Source organism: Betta splendens, chromosome 19 (assembly GCF_900634795.4).
Source record: "Betta splendens chromosome 19, fBetSpl5.4, whole genome shotgun sequence".
NCBI classification, from domain to species: domain Eukaryota; kingdom Metazoa; phylum Chordata; class Actinopteri; order Anabantiformes; family Osphronemidae; genus Betta; species Betta splendens.
The window spans coordinates 13026955-13045718 of NC_040898.2; the positions used below are offsets into that span (position 1 = coordinate 13026955).

Sequence of the window (18764 nt, forward strand, 5' to 3'; positions counted from 1 at the left end):
TTTCTTTGGGGGTGGGGGGTTTCTGCTGATTGTCAACGGCTGCTGTTCAGAGGCAGGCCTGTGAAAGAAGAAGAGAGGTGAAGGGGGGGGAGAAGGGGCGGGATGCTTCCTGGCCATCTGACCTATCGCTGTGCTCACTTTTGGAGGCCTGTAGGTGATGCTCTCGCAGAGAGGAGAGGACACGCTCGCTGGAGCCCGTTCAAGTCATCTGCGCAGAGGGCGAACACGTCGCCGGGTGACATTTGGCACCGCTAATTGCCTCCCTGATTAATTAGACTACCTGTGATGGTGCAAATTGTAGTGGGGCTGCTCCCTGCTGAGCTGTGAACTCCCGCTGTTCACCATGAGATCACAGAGGACGGGCTCTTACTGGACGAGATGACAGCCGACAAAGAGAAGAGGAGGTAGAGACACGCTTTCACTTTATCGAACGCATCTTTGCAAATATTATATAATAAATATAGTAGTATATTACAAATATCGAATTATACCTCTTTATCTGTACACAAGTGTAATAGCGTTTGGATTTAATACAGTTTAGGCCAAAAATGATGATGTGGCCACTTTAGGCATCTAGACACCATGAATAAAATATTTTCTTCCCCATGAGGTTCTTAATTTTAAAAGAAAAATGACAAGCTTTTGTCAAGTAGAGGCCAGAGAGTAGAAATTAAGGCAGTAAAAACATTAGTCAGTAAGGATGCCTTCAACCGGAGATTTCCTAACGCAGTGTCATGCAGATTGAGTAATTCAGCAGCTGAAAAGAGTTTCTACGTATGTTCCTGCAAAGTTAAGGTTGACAACAAATAAATTTGTTTCAATTTAAAACTATGCAATTGTTTTTTTGACTTCAATGCACAGATAAATATTCAAGTAATGGTAATTGCTGTAATACTTTGTTGCAGCTTCAAATGTATTTCTCTATGATTTCCTTTAGATCGTTCTCATGATCAGCTGTCTTTTCCAGGGCGATCAGCCGCGAAGCCGCCCGAAGGAGGCGCCGAGTGGAGTCCGACGTGTTCGCGGACCTGTGTCGCCTGCTGCCGCTTCAAGCCTCGGTCCGGGCTCACCTGGACAAACCCTCCATCATCCGCCTCAGCCTCAGCCACATGCGCCTGCAGGCGCTGCTCAGAGGTGAGGGCTCAGAGGCGCCGCAGTAAAGGCATGTGCCATTAGTTCGTTGAAGTCTCAGGACTCGGTTTGAGTTGACTGTCAGACAGAGGAAGTCTGTGATAACATGAGTAATAACACCTAGACTTCACACCGACGCACGCACGCATGCACACGCATTGATCAATAAATCTACCACATCCTTGGTTCGTAGTTCCCATGAAGTCTGAACCCACAGAAATCACAAACCGGACCAGAAAAAACGACTTCTCACACCTGTCAAAATCAGAGCAGCGCATTCAGCGAGGTGACTTCCCCTCGTGTGTTCCAGGCGCCGCTGGGAGAAACGCAGAGGTGAAATACGGCCGAGTGGCCCAACGTAGGGAGGAGTGGCCGAAGGAGGAGAGAGAGGGCGAGAGGCGGGAGCACGCGGCTGTGGAGGAGACCAACCTGTACCTAAAGATCCTGGAGGGCTTCGTGATGGTCATCTCCACCGAGGGAGACATGATCTTCCTGTCTGAGAACGTCAGCAAGTACATGGGTTTGACGCAGGTACCCAAACGCACGCACACATACGCATACGTGACGTTCCCTCTGATTCAGGACTCATAACCACGCGCTTCCTGATCCCTGGCAGACGGAGTTGATGGGACACAGCGTCTTCGAGTTCGCACACCCGTGCGATCACGAGGAGATCCGGAGCAACCTGCGTCTGACGGCAGGTGTGTGGGCGCCACGCGTGTGCCGTGCTTCCACGCTTGTCCGCCTGCCTTACCGCTTGCTTCTCCCCCAGAGGAGGCCTGGCATGGGGCCCGGAGGGACTTCGTCATGAGGATCAAAAGCGCCCTGACCCACCGAGGACGAGGCACCAACCTCAAGTCAGCGATGTGGAAGGTGCGTTGCTCAAACATCAGCTGTGTGGACCATCAGCTGTGTGGACCATCAGCTGTGTGGACCATCAGCTGTGTTGACCCCGTGTCCCGTGGCTCCAGGTTCTGCACTGTCAGGGCCGCGCCAGGGCCTGCGTGGCCCCGGCCTCCGTCTCCTGCCTCCTGCTGACCTGCCAGGCTCTGCCCCTCTCGCACACGCTCCTCAGCGCGCACACCTTCACCAGCCAGCACAGCATGGACATGAGGTTCACGCACTGCGACCACAGGTGATGCACGGCCACACTGGAAAACTGAGCCAGGACACAGAGAGGGGACGTCATGTGATCAGAAAAATGAAGGAAATACCTCTAATACAGATGCCTTCCACATTTACTACTGGTTTATAGCAGAATATTTCCTCTGACGGCCAGATTGAGCCATCGCTGTGTTATCACTTCTTCTAGAAGTGAAACACGCTGATCCATGTTGTATTGTGTGATGCAGAAGGTGATTGTGAGGTCAAACTTCCTGGATTTTACTAGTCTGATTTTGATGTTGTTTTGCTGAATAAATCCCCGTTTGCCTTTCCCTCCAGAGTGACTTTGCTTCTAGGCTACAGTCCTGAGGAGCTGCTGGGTCGCTCCATCTACGATCTGTGCCACACGCTGGACACAAACACGCTGAACAAAAACCACGTGAACTGTGCGTAATCACACACACACACACACACACACACACACACGCTGCTCACCCCTCTCTCCGCCTCGTTGGCAGTGTGTCTGAAGAGCCAGTCGGTCAGCGGGCAGTACAGGATGCTAGTGAGAGGAGGAGGCTACATCTGGGTGGAGAGCCACAGCGCCGTCATCCCCAGCGCCCGCTCCTCCAAGTCCAGGCCCGGCGCTGCCCAGCCGCTCTGCATCCTCTGCGTTACCTATGTCCTCAGGTGAGACGTTAGATATAAACGTGCAGTAACACCTGCTAATATAAAGGTGTTTGCTATAGCGTGATTTACATTGTGTGTGTGTGTGTGTGTGTGTGTGTGTGTGTGTGTGTGTGTGTGTGTGTGTGTGTGTGTGTGTGTGTGTGTGTGTGTGTGTGTGTGTGTGTGTGTGTGTGTGTGTGTGTGTTACAGTGGAGTGGAGCAGCCGACCCTGCAGCTCTCCCTGGACCAGACCACCCACCGATACTGAACCAGCGATCCCTCTGTGATCTATTTAAGTTATTCTGGTTAAACTGCTATTAATTCACTCAATGTGTGATTCGTGAATGAAATCGTATCTGCATTTACTGCAGGTTCAAAGGAGAAACTTTCGCAGATCACAGATGTCACAGTTTTAACTCTTCTTACAGCCAAATCACGCCACTTTGCATAATGGATGCAGCAACGTGTCACTCTAAAACTGAAAGCTTCAGATGAGCCCTGTGGTTGGAGACAGTTGACGGGGCGAAGTGAGAGTTGGAAATTGTTGAAGTTTGACTTTTTTTTGACCTCTCAAGTCCTGACCTTACATCCTCTGGGGTTTCCTGCTGAGCCACCTGACACGTGGGGTGACAACTGACGTACAGTACACACACACACACACACACACAGAGACATAAACAACCGCACTCTATAGCGAGATCGGCTTTGTGCTGATGAGGAGATGTGAGCAGACGCAAGTCAAAACCACAGCTTCCTGAATAAAGACACACGATAGGAAAGTTCTCGTGGGAACGTTTTCAACTTTTTACCTCTTGGCCTCTACACACACACACACACACACACACACACACACACACACACACACACACACACACCAGATTCGTATACTACATTCTGCACATGTGAGCACTGGGGTTGTGCAGTCATGTCTACACGTCTTCATTAAATCTGTAGCATTTAAGAAAAAAGCGTTTATTTTAATTTGCTTATAATGTGTTAATACATGAATTAACTGATATTATTTTATTATTTTTTTAAGTCTGAATTATGCAATATCCACTGCTTTACCTGAGTATTATTCGTGTCACTCTTCTATGACACCTTTTCGTATATTGTACATTCCAAATATATGATTAATTTTTATAAATCAAGTGACTAATACACTGTCTTTGTTTATAACAGTTTAGCACACGTGATATATTTCAATGATTCCTTCAAGCTTTTACTTTAAGTAAGTGACTTTTTTTCAAACTAGGTGTAACTGTACAGTACTTGAGTGTGTTGCTGTGTTTATAGTTTCACTTTAAGTAAATGCGTTTGAGACCTCATGTACAAATCACCAAATAAAAGCTTAGGGTTTACATTATGGTTCTCTCTTCATTTGCTAACACATGGCAACTTGATTTAACTGATACAGTACATATACCTAATTGTGGTAATAAAGAAATATGACAAATTTGTGATGTAGCATTTTTAAAAAGGTGGTACATTAATATGTAATATATTTTTTTCTAGTTCTTATATTTTATATGTAAATTTCTACATCAAACAGGAAGCTTGTCAATGTCAATAAGCTCTTTTTTAGTCAGGAAATGTAAAGAGTGGCTCTTGCGCCATCTAGCGGTTGACGTCAGTCAGTGAAGCAGGGCTCGTGAAGAGCAGAAACATAGCAACAACATTCTTTGATCTTTGATTTGTGAGATAAAATAGTCTGCGTTTGGTGAAATACGTGGAGACAATTAAATAGTTTTAATTTATGGACAAGCAGAATGTGGGAACATCAACAGAGATACTATAAATATTCAGGTGAGCTGATAGAAAACCGAACATAAACAAATGTGCATTGACTGGTTTTACTTTAGTTCTTACTGGTTTTTAGCCAGGAAGAATTTGTTTTGTTTTGTTACTATATTGCTTTAACCCTAAAATAATTCAGAGCTTTTGCTTAGACCTAAGTGTGATAATCAACTGTGACTGCTGTTCACTGCTTAAAGGGGATAAGAGATCAATGCAATAAATAAAGGTATTGTAGCCCACTAGCACATGATCATCTAGTCACAACACAAAATGAAAAAAAACACTGTCTTTCTTGTCACCCTTGTTTAAAAGGCTTCTCTGTTTACTTGGCTTTGGGAAATCCTTCATATTGTGGGGGTTATTTAACAAACTCCATATGTGACTGTGTTGCTTTTCAAGGTGACCCTGACGAGCGTCTCCGCTCCACTGCTCCAGTGTCTCAAGGTGCAAGGTTGAGGAATATATTTCCATTCTCAGACACCACACTACTGCAGCCTCCTCACTCAGACTCTGTTCCTCCAAACTGTCATGCACAAAACACCATGTGACCCGGCTGCATGGATCCTTGTTTACGTCAGCCACCCCACATCCCCCCAGACCCTCCCCCTGTGCTTGGGTGGGTGTTGTCAGGCCTTCAGCCAATGACAGACACAACCGTCATAAAGCAACGTCTGCACAGAGGAAAGAACAGAAGGCATGGGGGGGGGGGGTTACTACTACAGATAAACTAGAGGGAAATGCTGGTGGGGTCAGAAAGGAAATTGAGTGCTGGTTTATAGTTTAGCTTTTCAATGAATTATTAACTGTCTTTTATTGACGACTTAGCTTTATCGTGAAAGTAATATAAGGCTGTATCTGGATAATGGAGGAGTGAAGGCTCAGGTGAATGGACCTGACCTCTGGTGCAGAGATTACAGTTCAAGTTCTTTGTATTGTTTTTCGTTTTACCTGACGAAAAACAGGTTCAGTGCTTGATGCACAAGACGCTACAGATGAAAGCTGAAAAGGCAACGCAGAAAAACTGGAATCTAATAAATATGAACTATTAGGCAGCTGCAAGAAGAAATGTAACACGTGTTAATGTATGTAAAGTGTTAGTAACGTTTTTCATTTTCTACCATTTCACAGTGGCCTCAGCTGCTGATTGCTTATTTTCTAAAAGAATACATAACAATATGTGACAGTTTTTTTTCTGTGTGTTCTTAGAAAGTAAAATAGAAAGTTTCATTTGAGCGTAGTCAGGATTATTAGCTTTAGGGTTCAATAAACCTATATGGCTCTGTAGCAGCCAAACAGAGCCAATGATGAGATAAGCTCAAACGCTGGAGCATTAATAATACTGAGATATTGCTTTGACTCGGTGCCAGGGAGTAACATGCTTACTATCGATTCCACGGCCAACATCAAGGGGCCGACGGAGGATGTGCACGGTACACATGTGTACTTAAACCGCTGGGTTTTACATGCGAACCTGCGCTCGCTCAGCCGACGGATCTAATCTTATCATGTGTGCAGAGTCCAGAGATGTGAGAGCGGGTCAGGGCCTTGATTCAGGCAAGCTCAGCACTATCATTCACTGTGTGTGCCATGCACGAGGCTTAGTTTCCAAAGCTGGGACGCAGGAAAACCTGCTGGACCTCCATAAAGATGCAGCCAGACTCATGATGAGCTGCTGTTTGGATGTTGTGCAGGATAAAATAACTGGTTAGAACCGCTCAGGTTCTGGGCTTCTGCCCATGAAGGGGGGGGGCAACGCGTGATGCAGACACCCACCGGACTTTCTCTCCCCGTCCCCTCACTGGCTGCAAACATCAGGCAACTGCTGATGAAAGCGTGACAACCTGTGGTCTAATCCCAAGGTACTCGTTATTACACAGTGGCTTGTGAAACGCATGAATAAGCAGGCGGGGGGAACCAGGCTTGTTTCAACACACACACACACACACACACACACACACACACACACACACACACACACACACACACACACACACACACACACACACACACACACATTATGTCGAATTTTGAAAATGTAGAATTAATAGCTAGGATACAAATGCCCCAAATAAAGTGGCCAGTAACTGTGTATATACAGAAGATGCCTTATATAAAAATGACCATGATTAAATTATTAATATTATATAAATATAAATGACCATTTAAACAAGACCCTTGACCCTATGACCCCTTTTCAATTTTTCATTATAGTTAAAATGTGTAAAAGATTCACATTTGTTTAGTTGGATTCAGATTCGTATTGCATTAATGCTGCCGCTAGTAACGGTGGACTGATGTAGTGATGATTTACATTGTGTATCTAACAGGATAATTATGACGTAAGTCACTTTGACTATTGTTGGATAGCTTTCAAATTAATTCATATTATTACACTATAACATATTATTAACTATTGCTAATAATTCATCAAAAATAGGACTAATTGGCGTAGAATATTGAATAGATGGATATGTAGATAGAGGAGCGCGCGCTGTCAGTTGGCACGGGCGCGTGTCTGTCCGTTGGTCCTCCCCTTCCGCGTGCGTGCCCGGGAGCCCCGCCGCTCGCCTTCCTTGGCTCGTGCTGCCTTTTAAAGCAAACTGACTCAGCATGCCATTTCCCACTCGGCCAGAGGACGGGACACGGTGAGAAGCTGCTGCCCTCTCTCCTGTCGTCACCCCCCATCGTTTTTGTTGTTTAGTCGCCTTTTTGTTGTATTTTTTATTTCGTTGCACGGTTAGCTAGTGTTTAGTCATGTATCGGTATTTTGGGGAGCTGCTTAGCCGCTCTGCGGGTAGCGCCTTGGCGTCGGGGTGCGTTGACTCCGCTCTCCCGGTGTCCTCGTCCCTGATGCGGGTCCGTCACTATGCGGACGCCGCGAACAAGCCCGACGACCCCAACTTCTTCAAGATGGTCGAGGGCTTCTTCGACCGCGGCGCCACCATCGTGGAGGACAAGCTGGTGGAGGATCTGAAGATCCGGGAGAGTCCGGAGCAGAAGCGGAACCGTGTGCGGGGAATCCTGCGCATCATCAAGCCCTGCAATCACGTCCTGAGCGTGTCTTTCCCGATCAAGAGGGATAACGGGGAGTGGGAGGTGGTGGAGGGCTACCGTGCCCAGCACAGCCAGCACAGGACGCCATGCAAAGGCGGTAAGAAACGAGCCCGACCAGCCGTCTACGATAACGGCTAACTTACAGTTAGCTTTAGGTAGCAGCACTGTTAGCTAATTACAGACACAAACACCAGGCATGTCAACAGCTGCTCCTGCTGTCTCCTGTTACGCCCAACGGTGCCAGTCTTATATTGGCTAACCTCTCGCTCTAATGTTTTAATTGTTGCCTTTTTGATTTGTTTTCTGTAATTGTTCTGCAATTTAGTGACCTTCCTGCTCACATGAGCCTGTATTGCTACTTTAGATTGTTAGCTTGCAGGCTAGCAGCAAGCTAGCAATGAAGCATCCCTTCCATAGTTAATTGACTGCTTTTGAATCCATCTTTTTGGTTGTTTGTCATACAAAACAAATCGTATAATGCCAATATAACCAATATAGTTTATTTATATAAATGATCCAGATAAAACATTTTAATTGTTTGACTTAAAATTTCTTCCATTTATCTATTATTCTGTGGGGTTTGTCAGCAGCATGTTGAGACAGAAAAGGCCTGTTGAGGCTTGGGACTGTTCTTTCAGGTGACCGGTCCACATACAGACCCAGTAAAGTTTCAAACCACGGCACACATTATGACATTATCACAAATTTACAGTCAAATAGTCATTCTCATATAGGTGCTTTATGTGCTGGCAGAGTTGAGTGTAATTCCTGGGTAGAATATACCAACATGATCTGTTCTCTTTGGAAGCCTTTAAAAGTTCACGATTCTGAACACGCTGCTGATGCATTGAACTCTGGGTATATTGTGTGTAGGATATGATGTGTAGGAAGAGGCGTGATAGTTCGGACAGGGGGTGGTTGCATTTCCAGGCTCTACTATTTGTCACAAGTGTGACAGGTGGGGGAGGGTCCCATGGAAGGACAGCATTCACCGTGGAAAGAGACCTGCTGGCCTGTCAGCGAGACAGAGGCCATGTTTGAGTAGCACAAAGCAGATATGCACCTGGTGTCAACATTGTGTCCACTTCACCTGCCACAAATAGCATGTGCATACATACTGCTACTCAGCATCTGTACAATAACAGACTTGTGTCATTAAAAGTGTAAAATACTCATTGCTGGTTTGTCCTCTCAAACTACCTGATGTTAATAATTCGATGCCCAGTGTATGAATGGTTAAATACCTCAGACTCTTCAGCTTGTTATGAGGAGAAGCATTATAGTTAAAATCGATAACATTATTACCGGTGGATCAATGATCCCATAAAAGCCCAAGAACTGAGCATTAACGAAACTGACTTATTTAGCTAATTCAGATGTCAGATGTATTTCTCTCACACTGATCACACAGCTTGTGTGATGAGAAGTGATTCTCCTAGATATTATATTGCATTGAACATAAACAGATGTTCAGTTTGCACAAATCTTTGCTTTGAGTGCATGTAAGTAGCATAGATCATTTATACCAGTTTAATCCCTGCCTAATAGTGATAAGAGGGTAGTGAGAGGTGCTGTTATCTCTGGGTTTAATCATTGCTACAGGCAATAGATCCTTGACTGTGTCCAGATCAAACTACAAAGTGCAAAGGCTGTTTTTGTGGGCATGTGCTGTGCATACATCCCTTTGAGAGCCCCACAGAGGAACAGAGTGCCTTTGATTGGACCACAGTCTTTACTGATAATGACAAAAGCATTTTAGCTCAAAAAATAACATGGTGCATTAACACAGTGGTTGTTTGCACATCTTTAGGTTCAAAAGTACTTTTGTTCAATATCCGAAATACTCATTGTCCTGTCTGTGGAGAAGTGGAGTACATCTTTGGGCCATTTCATGTTGCTGTTGTCATGTGGAAACCATATCAATGTACCAAAGTAAACATACTGGATCCTAAGTGAGGCTCTTAAGCAGCTTGGTCCATAAAATATATGTGCTAAGCTAATATGACTGCTGCAGAATCTCTGAATTACAGTGGTGGTTCAGTTTAGTCAGAACCTCGCTCCCCTCTTCAGAGGAATGTGTTTACAGCTATGTTTTGGTTCTTGTTGCCGTGGTAGGCTGATGGCTGGGTGGATAAATGGATAATTTTGTGGGGGTTGGGTAGACAGCCTGGCTTTTTCTGCTAACATGATCAGAGGGTTGGAGCCTGTCCTCTGTAGCTTTGTTGATCTTTGCATGAATGGAAACGGGCAGAGACAACCCTGCAGTACTATTAAGTATCCAGCTTGCTTGTGTGATGTGTGAACCTTTACTTGCATAACACTGACTCACACATTTTTTGGGGGCTTCCTGTGTTTGTGCTGTAGTTTGTCAAATCGTGAATATTGTGTTTTCCTTCTCTCAAACAAACCTGCAGTCCCCTCTTTGTGCATGACGCTGTTGGGTTTCTCTGCGTGCTCTGGATGTTCTATATTTGGTTTCTGGGCAATCTCACGTACACTGTGCCCACAAGATGGTTAGTGTGACTTGAATGCACAGCTGACTGTACGATCTCCTGTTACCCTGCACATGGGCTGATCCAGGAAGAAGGGCTGGGGTCAGAAAGGAGTGCTGGGATTGGTTAATTCATTTTCCACCAACCCATCTGATTAACCTAGCGGATGCAATGAGCGATCTTTGGCCTGTTCAAATGAACATACAGTACTAATTAGTTCACCCTTCCAGTTTTACTGCTAGTAATCATTTCCTATTTCTGCTATTGAGCTGTACAGAGTTTTAGTTTGGCCTGATATCGTATAAACATAGATTCCAGTATAGACAAAATCTGTAGCCTGTTGGAATTTGTTTCATTTGTTCACCGTTAAACACCTCCTTCCATTCTGTGTGTGCCCCCTCAGGTATCCGTTACAGCACAGATGTGTCAGTGGATGAGGTCAAAGCTCTGGCCTCTCTGATGACCTACAAGTGTGCTGTTGTCGGTAAGAATTGGCCTCCCACAGAGCCCCTCGCTGATTTTCTACACTCTCCATACACACACTCACATGTGTTTGTTGTGTTAAAACGATACAGGTGCTCAGTAGTTATTTTGCCTACAGTTGTTTTTTTCCATTGAGATTAATTCATCAATTTTCTGCTCCAGATGTGCCATTTGGAGGAGCCAAAGCTGGAGTCAAGATAAATCCCAGGAATTATTCTGTGAGTCTGCATATGCCACACTCACGTAGACATGACATTCTTTAATACATATAGGAAAGCATGCCCACACTGAGCTCTGCACTCTCAGCAGGCTGGCAGCAACTGGAGAGTTTTGTGTTGTACTTTTACTTGGCCTCTTTTCACATCTAAACAAATTCAGAGGATGATTCACTCACATAAGAATGCAGAATCTCTGTTTTGCGTTTGTTTGTCCCCTCAAAAGGCAATGTTGAATGAAATGAAAGAGTATTTACAAAAAAACAAATGCAACATTCAGTTGTTGAAACCTATAGCAAATCTGACATTTTTATTTTTCAACATCTGGAAAAACTGCACTTTGAGTAAAGGTTCAGATAGAAAAGTATAAGTGTCTGTTCTCTCTGTTAGTATGTGGTTTGTTTACAAGGATTTTATCTGCTGTGAGATTAAAGGGTCATTAATGGAAGTGTCGTTCTAATATGTGGTGGAAACATCTGCTTTACAAGAGACGCTTTGGTTTGGGGAAAGTAGGGTTTTTTTTTCCATTCACACTGGTCTTTGTCTGTTGCAGGACAATGAGCTGGAGAAGATAACCAGGAGATTCACTATTGAGCTGGCTAAGAAGGGATTCATTGGTGGGTTGTACATTGTAATCTTGGAAATGTGTTGCTGCATGTTAATGTGTTTACATCAAACACATAATGAGATTTGATACTTTCTGGTATCAGTACATTGACATTTTAGTTTTGGTTCCCTCTGGAGGTAAAGCCCGACCAATGCCCTTATCGCTGCCTTGTTCATTCAGCGAAGTGTAATGTGGAAAAACGCCCTGTTGAGAAACGTGGTCTAACAGTTTTCCCATCCCCCACCTCTGCATGCCAGCTTCTGTTTCTGGACCCTGTTCCAGAAAACGAGGCCCTCGAGGGAGCATGTACATATGATACAAGACAAATCTGTAATATTAATGACCTACTGTTTATTCATATTTAGCATGTGTTACTCAACTCTCCCACTCTTCCTCTTGCTCTTCTACCTGTCTTTGTGCACCAGGACCTGGCATCGATGTCCCAGCCCCAGACATGAGCACAGGAGAGAGGGAAATGTCCTGGATTGCCGACACGTATGCGAACACCATTGCACACACTGTAAGTTCTCAGACACATGCAACTAATTTGTGTTACTTTCAAACAGGACAAATTTCAAACAAGGAGTGACTCATGTAAGCCATGACTAGTGGTTTCCTGCCTCTCCCTTCCCTGCCCACTACGGAAACATTCCTGCTCTTGTGTATTCCAAGCCTGTGGAACGAAGCCTGTGTGTGCTCAGTTAATAATTCTCTCATCAGACCTGTCAGACAGGCCTTATTTAACCAAAGCTAGAGGATCTGTATGTTGCATTTGATTTTAATGGTACTGTAATGCATGTGACTTCTGAACTGCCTTTAGATGCTGGTTCTAGATGTCTCAGCCCTGTTTTAAAGACTAGGAAACAAAAAAAGAGCAGTGATAATAGTTGTGTGTACAATGCTTCATGTGTGCAGGACATCAACGCTCATGCGTGTGTGACGGGAAAGCCCATCAGCCAGGGAGGAATCCACGGGCGTATCTCGGCCACTGGTCGTGGAGTTTTCCATGGCATTGAGAATTTTATCAGTGAGGCGTCCTATATGAGCATGCTGGGCCTGACCCCTGGCTTCCAGGACAAGACCTTCATCATCCAGGTATGTGTAGTTTGATAGCAGTATGATGTTAAATATAAGGAGAGAGACCCTAGAGTTAAACCACACTACAGATGCTAAAGGGTTTAGAGCTGTGTGTTAATCAGAGCCATGCCATCTGTTTTCCCTAGCCCTGATCGCTTCATGTCAAACATGTAGCAGCTTCACATCTCACAACTCATTGTGAGTTGGTAATTTAACTAAGAAAATCCAGACTGATCTAAAGGCCTTTGGGAGAAGTCTACTACTTTTGCTTTTACAAGCATTTTATAAATCTACAAAAGGAGATGTGTGCATGTGGAAATGAAAAGTCAAAAAGCAGTATACGCAGCAGTCTCACTTCCGTTTGTCACACAAGGTCTACTCATGTCTCAATCAATGCTTCAGGCAAATTGAGGAATGGTAAAGACACAATGAGTAGTGTTAAAAAAGGGTGTGATGCTTGTGGACACTTCATGGTGGCGTTGCTGAGAAACAGTTGAATTGTGACGTAAATGTTCAAAAAGCTAATCCCTCTGTGTGTCTGAGGATTATGCTACGCTGAGATGAGATTTTCTTAGAGATTATTTAGTGAGAAGCCCATGTACAGATCTCTATCATGGTATTCAGATCAATTATGTATCACACTTGTTTTTCTTTGAGGAGGTGATGCCAACTCCTTATACCCACGTTAAACTGCAGTTCTGTTACTGCTGAGCTAGTGGCACAGTGTGTAAAACATTTTTTGTTCAGTAATAATTTCAACTTTTTTTATTGCATAAAATAAAATGAACAAATTCTTATTATTTTCTTCTCAAAGTAACAGCTGAAAATAAGTGACATGCTATAATGTGAACTGTCCACATGGAGGCGGCAGAGTATTGCTACTCTATGTAAAATGGCACTATACTAGTCTAATACTAGAGTCTTAACTGGTTTACTGCTGTGACTGTTCCCAGGGCTTTGGTAATGTGGGTCTCCACTCCATGAGGTACCTGCACAGGTTCGGGGCAAAGTGTGTGGGCATTGGTGAGATTGATGGCTCCATCTACAACCCAGAGGGTATCGACCCCAAGCAGCTGGAGGACTACAAACTGGTACCAGCACAGTCTTCATCTCTTCATAGCTTGTATTTACTCAGACTCTTCTTAATTTAGATAAATTTAGATCATACATTCTTTCTCATTTACCACAATTTCTGTCAAATTATTTGATTACTTCTGGTAAGCGTATACATTTTTCTAAACTTGTATGTCTCATGCAGCAACATGGCACCATTGTGGGCTTCCCAGGAGCTAAACCCTATGATGGGAACATTTTGGAAGCTGACTGTCACATCCTGATCCCTGCTGCTGGAGAAAAGCAGCTCACTCGTCACAACGCCCCCAGGATTAAGGCCAAGGTAAACCATGCCTTTGCTTCAAACAAGGCACTTGGATCCAGTGCACTCTAGTTACTACAAGATGGCCGGGTCACAGTGATGGTATTTCATGATTGTTTTTCTTGTCCCAGATCATTGCTGAAGGTGCCAATGGTCCCACAACCCCAGATGCTGACAAGATCTTCTTAGAGAACAACGTCATGGTTATTCCTGTAAGAAAAATAACCTTTTCTTTTTACAGCTACAAATTACACTGGATATTAGGCTATTTTTTCAGTTGTTTCCTTTGTAATAATATTCTTAAATATATCAGTAAGGAGAATATGTTAACCAATGAGGCTGCTGATAAATAACTTGATCAACTAAGATGCCAGGCTGTTTTGAGTGTGACCTAATGTTGTAGCTTTGGGAATTATTTCATTCATAAATACAATCATTTGCTCTCGTATCCGTCACAACTTTTGGCATCAATAGACATTCCGTCTTTATGTAAACATTTCTGTGCACTACCCTTGAAACATCATTGCTATTTTTTAGGTTTCATTCCCTAACTGTCTTCACTGCACTGTAGACAACTCAAAGGCACCAGGATATTTTATTGCTTAAGATATGTTTGCAGTACAGACAAAACTTGGAATCCAAACAGAGTAAATATGTTTCTAAACATCCAGATGTAATGTGTTCATCTTGCAGGATATGTACTTGAACGCTGGTGGTGTGACCGTTTCATATTTTGAGTGGCTGAAGAATCTCAATCATGTGAGCTATGGAAGACTGGCTTTCAAATATGAGAGAGACTCAAACTACCACCTGCTCAGTGAGTACAAGACTGCTGTTACTAATCTGTTTTTTGAAGGGTCAGTACATTCTTCAAATAAAATAAATTTTACAAACAGGCTGGAACCGGAGCTGAATGTGCCCAAAAAACAGAAACTGTTGAATATAAAAATAATTATTTTTACAATACTCTCTCTTTCTAACCCTTTTGATTCTTGCTGAAAGGGGAAACATTAAAATACTGCTAAATTTAGAAGGATTCTTTTTAACAGGCAAATCCTAAATGGGAATCTAATCCAGGTCTTCAGGGCCCTGAGTCAAGCACCTTAATCACTCCACCACAATGGCTACTGATCTCTCCTCTAAGCAACACATACTTTTGGAAAACCTAACTATTATTTTTTTTTACTACTGAAACATTTATGATATAACGTAAAGTAAAATAAATTGAATTGAATTACGTATGTGAAGCATCAAAGTAGTTATATTAAGGACTGAATGTGTAAAGGTACTGTACCACAGATGAGATTTGAAACCTGGTCTCCATCTCCAGAGTCAAGGATTTACACTAGCCACAGGAAATTACAGCTGATAGAAGACAAAGCTGAAGAACTTCCTCTGAATAGGGAAATACCGGTGTAAATGCTAGCATATTAACATAAGATATTATTAACTAAACAAAATGCTGAAAGTCTATAGACCAGACCAGCGTAGACCAGATGCAAAGGTAAATATTCAAATGCAGAAACTTTTTTATTGGACATTGCAAACATTACTCCTTCTTACATCAGTTTCTGTTAGGGTGCCCACAATTACACAGTAAGTTTGCATAAAATGCTGAATGCTATGATATTGAATTTATTCCCCAAGAGAAGCTTAAACATTTTAAACAACAGCTAAAAGTGGTTAATACAAGGGAACAACTGAATATGGCTATATGAGAAAAAGTACAAAATATGCAAATTAATTTTGTATAAAAGCTTAATAGTATTATCATATTTAAGATATTATTAATTTAACAAAAAGCTGAAAGTTGCAACAGTTTGAAAGGTACGGCTCTGATGTAAATGTCATAAATTTTAATGCAAAATCATTTTATCAATCATGGGTCACTCCTTATACCAGTTTCTCTTATGGTGCAGTACCCATAATGTATTGCGCTAAAGATCTGCATATAATGCTGAATGCTGAAACATACATATATAGCGGAATATGTCTAAATAAAAGGGGAAAATAGAGTAGATCCACACATCTCTTTATGTAGCTGAACAGTTTGATATTTGAATGTTATCTGTAGCTAAAACGAATAGGAGAGGAATGCCAAAAAACGATGATTTGTTTTCAAATAACAATACAGTAATCACTAAGATTTTTTTTTTTTTTAAACCGTTAAAATGATAGGAAGCCTTACTGTAAGTCAGTTATGCTTTTTATGCATAAAGAGCCTTATTATCTGGTTTCTTTTCATCAAAACTTTAAAATATTTAACTTTTTTCTTTTTTAAATATCATCTTTAATTTAAATATCATTCCTCCCTAGAGAATCAGGCACCAGGGTCATTATTCCTCCACTCTCAGTTGTCTCATGTGCTCATCCAATCTTCTGAAATCAACCTCAAAATTATCAAGTTTTTGTTTTGAACCATGAATGACAATCATCCCATTGTGGTATATGCAAACAGTTCCTTTGCTTTTGAGCCCAAGTTTGACCATGGGTAGTTCGACTTCCTCGTGGTCAGGGTATTCTGCAACTATTGCCTGTCTCCAGCTCTCTTTATGTTCAGTAAAGAGAATCAAGTTGCTTTTTGTTGTTGTTGTAGTAGTAGCAGTAGTAGTTTGTTTTACATCATAAAAAAGTTCATCTGGATGTGAATGCAGAGTTTCTTTTTTAAATTTTTTCTTCTGATACGTTGAGACACGCCCAGTATAGTCAAAAGGACGAGCAGCCATCTGTATGAAACAATAAGCATTGTTGGGGCTTTTTTGTGGCACAACTAATCAACAGTAGTAGATTTAGTATAAATATATTGTGCATTTAGCATTTAGCGTGCGTGCGTGTGTGTGTGTGTCACCTTGAATGTCTCTGGGTGTCTATTAGTCAAGATGGTTGATTCTCAGTCTGGACTTTGGGGGGGAAAAAAAAGTTTAAATGCCTCTCGAGCTTCACACGGCAGCATCTCCCATCTTCCTGTCAGAATTTCTATATCAATATTTACTTAACAGTAAATTAATCAGACCAGACACTGGTGGGCACTGCCCCCCATTTCTCAGAACCCACAAGCATTTCTAGGTTTAAAGTGTATACATGAATAAACTACTTTTAAAATCTGCAAGTAAAGTTTAAAACAGTGGTATAAATATTTGTCACGTGTCTAAAAGAATTAGGACAGAAACAGGCTTCTTACCCAGTTAGTGGAGGTTCTGACGGGAGCAGTGCTGCAGTTGCTGTGTTCACTGTTTGTGGGGATTGACTACACAGTGTGTAGTTTCTGTTCTGTAGAAACGAAACTATAGGAAAGCATCATTAATAGCCACGTCCATCTGAAGACGGCCTCCTCCCACCATCACTACCTCTTTTGTCTCATTTCTTCTTCCGCTGTGTTTTGCCTTTAGTGTCTGTGCAGGAGAGTTTAGAGAGGAAGTTTGGCAAGCAGGGAGGGCCCATTCCTATTGTCCCTACAGCTGACTTCCAAGCCAGAATTGCTGTAAGTACTGTTTTTCTTTCCCATAAGTAATTCACATTTTGTAATTCATAGACAATAGATCCAGTGTTTGACTAAGAATAAAAATCTCTCAGGATGATTACACAAATGACAATCATTCATCTTGGTGATGATGTTGCTGTTTTGCAGGGTGCCTCTGAGAAGGATATTGTGCATTCTGGCCTAGCCTACACCATGGAGAGGTCTGCCCGGGTAAGTCAACAAAGTACAATAAAGCTCTCAAAAGGAACTTTTAACGTGTGGGAACAAATGTAACACAGTGTTTTCTGCCTTTTGTTTTTTTTTAGCAAATCATGCGCACGGCCAGCAGGTATAACCTGGGCCTGGACCTGCGGACGGCCGCGTACGTCAACGCCATCGAGAAGGTCTTTAAAGTCTACAACGAGGCTGGGCTCACCTTCACATAAACGACCAAGCATGACTCACCTTTCACTCCCTCCACCGTCATGCTGCCGATCCTGCTCTCCTGCCTTCTTTTCAAGTGCATCGCTGTCTACCGCTGCCCTTCCGTTCCTTCACACGTACAGCGCAGCAGTGGCTAGCCTGGTATTTATCCTGTGATCTTTGTGCTGCACTAGACTAATTCCCTTCATTTTTAAAAAGACCCTGTTCTTGCTTTTGCCTCAGGTGATTTTAGGAGCTAGATCTTCAGAAAGACAGAACCTGTTCATGTGTATAAATGTTTGTCATGTTGTTGACTGGCAGCCAAGCTCTCAGTGCTGAATACATGTGACCGTCCTGTTGTGATTGTTGCGGATGACCACACTACAGATGCCTTATTTCAGAAAGAGGTCTGCTCTAAAAGAGAGATTATTGAATTATAAATGTTTAGATTTAACCTCTAATTATTATTCCTGAGTTCTGTTTCAGGTGTAAAGTTTAGTGAAGTTGCCATGGTTTAGGATTCCCAGCTACGGTTCTAGTTATCATTCTGATGGATGCCTCCTGCTCCTCATCACATCTCTTTTTCTACGGTGTCCATTGCTTCATCTCAAATGCAGCTTCTCCTTTCTCTTCCACTGGCCAAGGAGGAGAGAGGGTGAGGAGTCACTGTGACCCTGCCCCCCACTTAAAATCTCCTCTGTTTCAACCGTCCACTTCCATAACATTCATATTATTTGAAAAAAAAAAAAGTTTTTTTTGCAAACAAATAAAATAAAAAATAAATGCTTCATGAGCCTGATGTGTTATTTTTATAGTATAGTATATAGGTCAAAGAGGTGTTTTTCCTTGTGTCTTTTTCTTTATTATGTAAATTGTGGTT

General features: G+C 42.7%; 2 protein-coding genes and 1 long non-coding RNA gene across 3 annotated transcripts; 2 read left to right on the top strand and 1 right to left on the bottom strand.

Moving 5' to 3' along the window:
• Window positions 1-67: 67 nt before the first annotated feature.
• On the top strand, window positions 68-4262 carry epas1a (endothelial PAS domain protein 1a). The gene is made up of 9 exons (XM_029133911.3): window positions 68-404; window positions 968-1134; window positions 1442-1662; window positions 1748-1832; window positions 1904-2004; window positions 2103-2266; window positions 2575-2681; window positions 2754-2922; window positions 3112-4262. The coding sequence occupies exons 1-9, from the start codon at window positions 379-381 to the stop codon at window positions 3167-3169; spliced, it is 1098 nt and encodes a 365-aa protein (XP_028989744.1). The 5' UTR covers window positions 68-378; the 3' UTR covers window positions 3170-4262.
• A 3008-nt stretch (window positions 4263-7270) lies between these two features.
• glud1b (glutamate dehydrogenase 1b) lies at window positions 7271-18672 on the top strand. Its single transcript, XM_029133812.3, has 13 exons — window positions 7271-7849; window positions 10648-10728; window positions 10890-10945; window positions 11496-11559; window positions 11975-12069; window positions 12465-12644; window positions 13580-13717; window positions 13885-14022; window positions 14133-14213; window positions 14695-14818; window positions 17391-17482; window positions 17630-17692; window positions 17788-18672. Exons 1-13 carry the CDS (start codon window positions 7453-7455, stop codon window positions 17905-17907), a joined length of 1629 nt encoding a protein of 542 aa, XP_028989645.1. The 5' UTR covers window positions 7271-7452; the 3' UTR covers window positions 17908-18672.
• Window positions 15499-17397, bottom strand: LOC114845612 (uncharacterized). The gene is made up of 3 exons (XR_008693152.1): window positions 17183-17397; window positions 16850-16901; window positions 15499-16727 (listed from the first exon to the last, which is right to left on the bottom strand). It is a non-coding gene; the product is annotated as an uncharacterized LOC114845612 (long non-coding RNA).
• Window positions 18673-18764: the final 92 nt, after the last annotated feature.

Bases quoted from the DNA above. Each gene is read 5' to 3' on its own strand.
- epas1a (XM_029133911.3), top strand. From the start codon at position 379: ATGACAGCCGACAAAGAGAAGAGGAG. The intron at 405-967 runs GTAGAGACACGC...TGTCTTTTCCAG, and splicing joins GCCGACAAAGAGAAGAGGAG to GGCGATCAGCCGCGAAGCCG. The intron at 2,682-2,753 runs GTGCGTAATCAC...CCTCGTTGGCAG, and splicing joins GAACAAAAACCACGTGAACT to TGTGTCTGAAGAGCCAGTCG.
- glud1b (XM_029133812.3), top strand. From the start codon at position 7,453: ATGTATCGGTATTTTGGGGAGCTGCTTAGCCGCTCTGCGGGTAGCGCC. The intron at 10,729-10,889 runs GTAAGAATTGGC...TTTCTGCTCCAG, and splicing joins CTACAAGTGTGCTGTTGTCG to ATGTGCCATTTGGAGGAGCC. The intron at 12,070-12,464 runs GTAAGTTCTCAG...TCATGTGTGCAG, and splicing joins CGAACACCATTGCACACACT to GACATCAACGCTCATGCGTG.